Genomic DNA, 7,766 nt, shown 5'->3' on the forward strand with positions numbered 1-7,766 from the left:
ATTTTAGATTATTTTTCTACCTCATGTCTCAAAATGCACTCCACTAATGCTTATATTGGATTCACATTAAGTTAGTACAGTCATTTGGAAGTATTGACAGCTTAACAAGGTTGTAGTTCATTATATATTTTTTAAAAAAATCAATGTATATTTTTATTTTAATTCTCAGGGCCCTCAGGAAAGTGTCATAATTTTAGGCATATAAATTGCATTTTTCTGTTGTAAACCTGTTTTGTCTCTAATTATAGCTGTGTGCTCAGTGATCTTCTGCTGGTTATAATAGTTCTTCTGATGACTTTACTAGGTTTGGCAGATAACTCACCGTTAAGTAGTATAAACAGTAATAACCGATAACTAATATTTACTGGGTGCTTCCCATATCTCAGCACCCGGGCACTGCCGTCAAGGGCTTTACATGGATTATGCCTTTCGCCCCACATGGCTACGCTGTGTGCCTGTTGTACATACATAGTAAGCAATGGCCCCAGGAAATCAACATATCTGAGGTGGCAAAGCACAGTCAGGGAACCCCTCCAGTGTGGTCATGGGGCTGACACTTCAAATTGCTGTATTTTGTCTCCTTTTCCTTTATTTATTTCATATTTTAGTTTCTTTCTCTAAGTAATTCCAAATAAATTTCTGCTGTTTATAACCTTATATGATTTTTTTTCCTTTCCCCTTGCCCCCAGGCCTTGGACTTGCCTTCAACTTAAATCCAGCTCTGACCATGATTGGCAAGTATTTCTACAAGAAGCGACCACTGGCCAATGGACTGGCCATGGCAGGCAGCCCTGTGTTCCTCTCTACTCTGGCCCCTATCAACCAGGCTTTCTTTGGTATCTTTGGCTGGAGAGGAAGCTTCCTAATCCTTGGGGGCTTCCTACTAAACTGCTGTGTCGCCGGATCCCTGATGCGACCAATAGGGCCCACGCCGACCAACGATAGGAAAGATCGGTATAAAGTATCCCTTCAGGAAGCTGGAAAATCTGATGAAAAGAAAAGTACAAGTGATGCACACACAGATCTGATAGGCGGAAACCCCAAAGAGGAAAAACAGTCATTCTTCCAAACCTTTAACCAATTCCTGGACCTGTCCCTTTTCACCCACAGGGGCTTTCTGCTGTACCTCTCCGGGAATATGTTTATGTTTTTTGGACTGTTTGCACCTTTGGTCTTTCTTAGTAATTATGGCAAGAGTAAGCATTTCTCTAGTGAGAAGTCTGCCTTCCTTCTCTCCATCCTGGCCTTCGTTGACATGGTGGCCAGACCTTCCATGGGACTGTTAGCCAACACAAAGTGGATAAGACCTCGTGTGCAGTATTTCTTTGCCGCGTCCATTGTTTTAAACGGAGTGTGCCACTTGCTAGCACCTCTAGCCAACAACTACGTAGCTTTCTGTGTCTATGCAGGCGTCTTTGGATTTGCATTTGGTTGGCTTAGCTCAGTCTTGTTTGAAACACTGATGGACCTCATTGGACCGCAGAGATTCTCCAGTGCTGTGGGACTGGTGACCATTGTGGAATGCTGCCCTGTCCTCCTGGGACCACCACTCTTAGGTACAGTATGTCCCCTGCCTCTATAGTTCTCTGCTCGTGTAACAAGTGTACAAGATCGGAAAGGTGCCAGAAAGCAGACAGTAGTAAATTATTTGATGACTGGGAACAAGTCTCTCTCCTGTCCTGTACCCTCGGTGCTGGCACAATGTTTGGCACAGCTTACCTACATAAATGCTTAGCGAACTGGACTAAATTAAACCCTCAGGTGAATGAAGAATGAAATATTACAAAAATGGGCCTTCATTAATAATATTTTCTCTAAAATTAATATGAATGTAAAGTAGTGTGCCTATAAAGCACTGGCAGTGGTGATTTCATTTTAATGGTGGGTTAATCCCAGTAGAATAGTTAAAATGATGACAATAGCTACTATGTAGAATTCCTGTTGTTGTTGTTGTTGTTCTTAGGGGCCCTTCAGTTGATTGGCAGCTCATAGCAGCTCATGTGACAGCCCCATAGGATTTTCTTGGCTGGTAGCACAATGGTTAAAGTGCTCCACTTCGAATGGCAAACTTGGTAGTTCAAACCCACCAGTAGCTCAATCAGAGGAAAACACCTGGTGGTCTGCTTCCTTAGAGATTACAACTTTGGAAACCCTGTAGGGCAGCCCCCTGTCTGACAGTCAGAGTACATTTGAAGGCACACTGCGACCACCTCGGTGGGGAGGACATTGCTAGGTCTTTGCCCTGGTACAAGCCAGGCGAACGGGTTCAAACCACTAACCTTTTGTTTAGTAATCAAGTTCTTACTGACAATACTTTTCAGGGCTTGTCTAGGCTCCTTAAGATTGTCCTAGCTATTTATAAGTCCTATCATCTCACAAGTTTTATCAGTTTTCTAAAGGCTAAGTGATTTTGTCCTAGCTCACACAGTTAGGAATGAGTAAAAAAAATTGGGACAGTTCCCTTAGGCTACTAAGTACTTCAAATTTTAAGTTAATAGCTTCCTAGGCCACACATAGTGGAGGCAGGGCAGGGAAGAATCAGGTCCTCCTTGGGCACATGACTTGTTTTTTGGGAATTCGGTAAGCACAAAAGAAAAGACCCATTACTGCCTTTTGATATTGCCTTCTGGCCTTCAGTGAGTTGCCGAAGCCTATCAGTTTTTGCCTCCTACATCTCTCTTAACATGTCAACTTTACTCTGTTACAACTGCTGCCCTCGTCCTGAGCTCCCATCGAGCTCCCATTGCTCGTGCAGGCTCCTCCGGTGACCTCCTAACTAGGATAAAAGATCAAACTCCCTAATGTGGCCCCACCTGCTTCTCTAGTTATATTTCTTTTTTTTTTTTAATCATTTTATTGGGGCTCATACAACTCTTATCACAATCCATACATGCATCATTTGTCTAAAGCACACTTACACATTTGTTGCCCTTATCCCCTCCAGTTTTATTTCAAATCTCAGCTTGGCTAATACTTTGCGGGAAGCCTTCCTGATCCCACTTACTGGTCCCCTCCCCCCATTTGTGGTTTTTAGACCCCTACGTGTGGTGCTGATCACAGCTGTATGATTGGTTCCACTGAACTGTGGCTGTGATCTCCTTTATAGCATAGCACTGACTAGCATAGGGTCGATCTGTCGCCACAGTGTCGATTCCAACTCGTAGAGACCCTGTAATCTTTCTCCCACCACCAGTGCTCCTTAGAATTTGCTGAGGGCTAAGTAAATGTTACTGAGTGAAAATAAAGTTCTGAATTAGAAAACACTGGAGTCATTTTGAGCCAGTTACGTGCTGTATAGATATAAAACTGAACTCGTAGCTGTTGAACAACCGAGTCATAGCAGCCCTGTAGGACAGGTGGACGCTGTTCCCGCAGGTTTCCAAGGCTGTGAATCTTTACTGGGAGCAGATGGCTTTATCTTTCAGCCAACGAGTGGCTATTGGGCTCTGATAGTTGCCCAATGCCTAACCTTCAGTGCCACCAGGCTAGGGTTTTACTAATACATTTGCTAATGTAGTAGTAAATGCTGAAACATTTTGTTGTAACAAAGATTTCGCCCCCACCCCCCAAAAAACTAGAAACACCTGGTTAGATAGATTTCTTCACTATAGGACATGGCAGTGGGTTTGATATGCAAATGTGCATTGTGGGTCTTCCAAGTGAAAAGAGTACAGTGTGCTCTTTGGAAACGTTAGAGGTATGCTGCAGCCAGCAACTCGGCCCGGGCTCCTAAGTCAAGCTTTCCAAGGTCTGAAGCCTTTACCAGCGTTGTGACTTTCTGCAAGTTACTTACCATTTCTTGCTTCAGTTTTTACCTCTGTGCATGGGGGATTATCTGCAGATAAGGCACGTGGAACAGTGGGAAGGTGTTGGTGTTGGATACTTTTTAGTAAAGGACAAGCTTCACAGGAACACGCTTTAGGGGCTTTTCCCTAGGAACAAAAATAACTTTGAAAAAACAACAATAAAAATGACTGACTTTGAAAATTTCAAAACTTTTTTTTCCTCCATTGTGTAAAGAGAGTTGATTCTAAGTGATCTCTAAGTCTTCCCCAATTCAAATTGGCCAAGATTTAATTATTTTCGAGTTTCTGAAAATAAATTATAAGGCTCAAAATCAGTGCAGCCTTATAAACAAAGGATCAGATCATATTTTGCGATCCCTTTCATTTGTTAGTCGGCTCCTTAAAGATAAATTGACATCTGAGTGGTTCCTCACACTTTTATTTGGGAAAGGGTATATACTTGTTCACTTTACCCATGTTCACGTTCATGTCCTTACTTTTGGGATCTTTTTAGGTCGCCTCAATGACGTGTATGGAGACTACAAGTACACATACTGGGCCTGTGGCATAGTCCTGATTTTTGCGGGTGTCTATCTCTTCATTGGCATGGGCATCAATTATCGACTTCTGGCAAGAAAACAGAAAGCAGCGCAGAAGCAGGAGGAGAAGAAAGAGGAGGAGGAGGCCAATGCAGGTGTTCCTGAGAAGCCAAAAGACGTACCTGAGGACACATTAGAATCTCCAGAGCAGAAAGACGCAGAAGGAAGCCCCAAAGAGGAGGAGAGTCCAGTCTGAGCCCGTGAGACCTCAGGGTAAACGGAGCAGCTCATGGCCCAAGAGATCTGAAAATATACTGGCCTGTATCCTACCAGTGGTGCTCAATGCAGACAGCAGACATTTGTGTGGAAATCATCCCATGTGTTGTTCATTGGTGGAATTTTATTTCACTCCTTAGTAGCCTGAGTTTAAAATGCCATGTCCTTGGGGGAGGGAGTGGTTAGCAAAGAATAAGGGAAGGAAGTGTAGTTAGTTCTTGTTTACTTTGTTTTGTGTGGTCTTTTGTTTTTCAGCTTTTTAACAGCATCATGAAGATTATAATATGTGCCTTATGTTTTAGTCTTTATTTAGAACTCTTTAGGGAGCCTTAACTTTTTAAGCCATTCTGCTAAATTTATCTATTTTAAGTGTCACGCTTAAAGGAAAAGTAACTAACTTGTGTGAGGCAAATCTGAAATTATTATTTTTTTTTGTTGCAAATCTGAAATTTTAAATGCATCCAGCCTCATGAGTAATTTGTAACATATCATCAGACATTGTCGTTGGATGATTCATGGGTAGAAATTCTGGTTGAAAGTTGAGGATTTCATAAAATGATGACTAAAATATTTCCCGAGCATCAATAGTAGCCTGGCACCTGTGCCTGCTGAGTATGAGTTTGGGGGACTTAAGGCATAAAGCATTGGCAGTCTCTCGCTGCTCTCGCCCCTCGCCCTGGTGAGGAACACTTAACTAGTACCTGTGCTCAGGATGCTTATTAGAAGCAGAGTGCGTAGGGCTTGCTTTCATGCAGTTACTCTTACAAAGACACATTCTGAGTGGTTATATAAAGCATTGCCCCTTTTGAAATCACTTGGTATTATTTTTCTCACCGTAAAAGTTAGAATTAAAATCCACAAAACTATGTATTGATGTCTCCCTAGTAAATGCAACACATCTAATTAATCGTAGACAGATTTTTCAAACAGCTGAATTCCGCTTAGGCTTTTCTAAAACCTCAGTTATAAACTGTGAGACTATTGAAACTTTTTTCTTTCCTGGAATTTTCTTCCCTTTGATTCATCGTGGTTCCATTATAGCTGCTTCTTGTTTAAAGCTGTATGATAGAGAGAGAGAGAGAGAGAGAGAGAGAGTGTGTGTGTGTGTGTGTGTGTGTGTGTGTGTTTTCATTCCCCAATGTTTTAAAATTAAATGGGCCAGAAAACTTTGGCCTCAGGCAAGCCAATAAGAGTAAGATTGAAGTTGCCGAATGTGCTTAGTGAGTGACTCTTTTTTTCCTGAGAAGGCCTTAAAGAAAATTGATCTGTTTGGATGTATTGGATGCATTCTCTCCACACAAGCGTGGAGATATCACGAGCCTGTTCTCTGAGGGGAAAGGCCGAGAAACAGGCTCCATGGGACAGGTGGGAGGGCGGACCAGAAGACAAACTGTAAATATGTTTTTAACCTAACCTCTCTTCAATTGAGGCAGGAAGACAGTGATCAACAGTCAATGAGTGATAACCCACAAATTTAAATTATCGTTGTCATTAACAGTAAAACTAAAGATACAAAACCTGTGTAAGAGGCTGAGTTTTCCAAATAAACATCTTTTTTTTTTTTAATGGTTCTTCCCCCAAATGTTTTCTTCAGGAAAATAAAGCTTTATCTTCGTTTTCATGATCAGTTTTCAATTTGGTCCCTGCTAATAGTAAATTAAATCAGCTAGTTATGTACTTTGGGATTTGTGCAAGTGGTTGGTTTTTTTTGGTCTTTTCCCCACCCTTTGTGCATCTGTAAAGCCAGCTCTGGAGCTGAGAGCCCCCGGAGCAGGTAGCCTTGAGGACACTTAGTGGCAGCTGGAGGAGGCATGGTAGGGAGACGCTGCCGGGAGAGTTGGCAGGCTTGGCTTCAGTTTGGGCTCAGCCACTTTCCATATACCCAAGTAAGCTTTATGTGCCTCTCTCCTGGTCTATAAAACTGAGAGTGCCACCAGGAAAGGGAATTTTTTAATTAAACAAATTCAAGGGAAGTACAATGCAGGGATAAAGGATTATTTTCCTGTCGCAGTTGTTGATATTACATCCACACATAGGCTCTGTTCCATTGTGTGTTCCATAGTTCAATCCTGTTGTTAAGACGGGGTGTGGGGGGGGTGTTTGCGCGGCGCAGAGGAGGGGGGGTGATCCACAGTTTTATTACCACTCATAAGGAAAGGTCCTGAAGCTAATAAGTGGCTCAAAGCGGTTCTCAACCTGTGGGGGTTCACAAGCCCTTTGGGGGGTAAATCAGGGTTTACCTGATTCATAACAGTAGCAAAATTACAGTTATGAAGTAGCAACGAAAATAATTTTATGGTTGGGTGTCACCACCACATGAGGAACCATGAAAGAGTCGCGGCATTAGGAAAGTTGAGAACCACTGCCTTAGATCCTAAGCCTAGTCTAACCCTGACTCTTCACCAGTGAAAATACACACTTAAGAGATTTATTTAGTCACTCTTGGTAATAGTCAACCTAGACCCCTGTGAAGACAAGCTCTTCCATCTCTTATCCTTTCTCTGTTGCAAGTCAATGCTGAAGTGGCTAGGTTTTCCCATCTAGTATACTTCCCCGTAGGCCATTTGAAGACAGGATTTTATTTCCGTTCCCAAAGTTTCAGAGACTGTTTTGAGGGGGGGGAAATGCATGTTCAGAGTACCTGCCTGTCTTGACCATTGCTCTGTTCCCCAGCCTCGGTCAGAACAAGAACTGTGAGAAGTAACAGTTCCTAGGGGCTGAACCCATGCACACCTGGGACTGTTGAAGAAGACACTCTTGACAGATTACTGTCCATGCTGGAAAGTCATTTAAGGAATCGAGTTAGTAGTTGCTGTTGAATTGACTCCAATTCATGGAAATTCCATGTCCAAAGGTACATCAAGAAGTATTGTTTAAAGATTCTGGAAATGGTTTTGAACAAAAATCAAAATGGAAAGCTTTCCGATATCCTCCAGCTAGGTGTCTACACTTCTGAAGGTGGTGTTGGCATGCTTAGATTCAGACCACATTGAACTGCCGTTTTGACATCCTCTAGAGCTCAAATCATGCTCTCTTAAATGCTCTGTACGTTCGGGAAACAAAAAGGCAGCTGAACGGGCAAAGTGGATGGAGTATGATTTTTTTCCAGCCCAATTCTAGGACGGTGTTTGCTCCCCTCTAAGAATGAACAGGTGTGTTGTTTTCT

General features: G+C 42.5%; 1 protein-coding gene across 1 annotated transcript in view; it reads left to right on the plus strand.

Annotated features, from left to right (window-relative positions):
• Positions 1-6,221, plus strand: part of SLC16A1 (solute carrier family 16 member 1) — a 54,223-nt gene extending 48,002 nt beyond the window's left edge. The window contains exons 4-5 of the mRNA XM_004699167.2: positions 690-1,556; positions 4,300-6,221. Coding sequence (XP_004699224.1) covers positions 690-1,556; positions 4,300-4,580 — 1,148 coding nt within the window. The 3' untranslated portion in view covers positions 4,581-6,221. The remainder of the gene's footprint in view (positions 1-689; positions 1,557-4,299) is intronic.
• The last annotated feature ends 1,545 nt before the right edge of the window (positions 6,222-7,766 follow it).

This window comes from Echinops telfairi, unplaced genomic scaffold (genome assembly GCF_000313985.2).
Source record: "Echinops telfairi isolate 266 unplaced genomic scaffold, ASM31398v2 ScPeMD7_443;HRSCAF=831, whole genome shotgun sequence".
Lineage (NCBI taxonomy): Eukaryota > Metazoa > Chordata > Mammalia > Afrosoricida > Tenrecidae > Echinops > Echinops telfairi.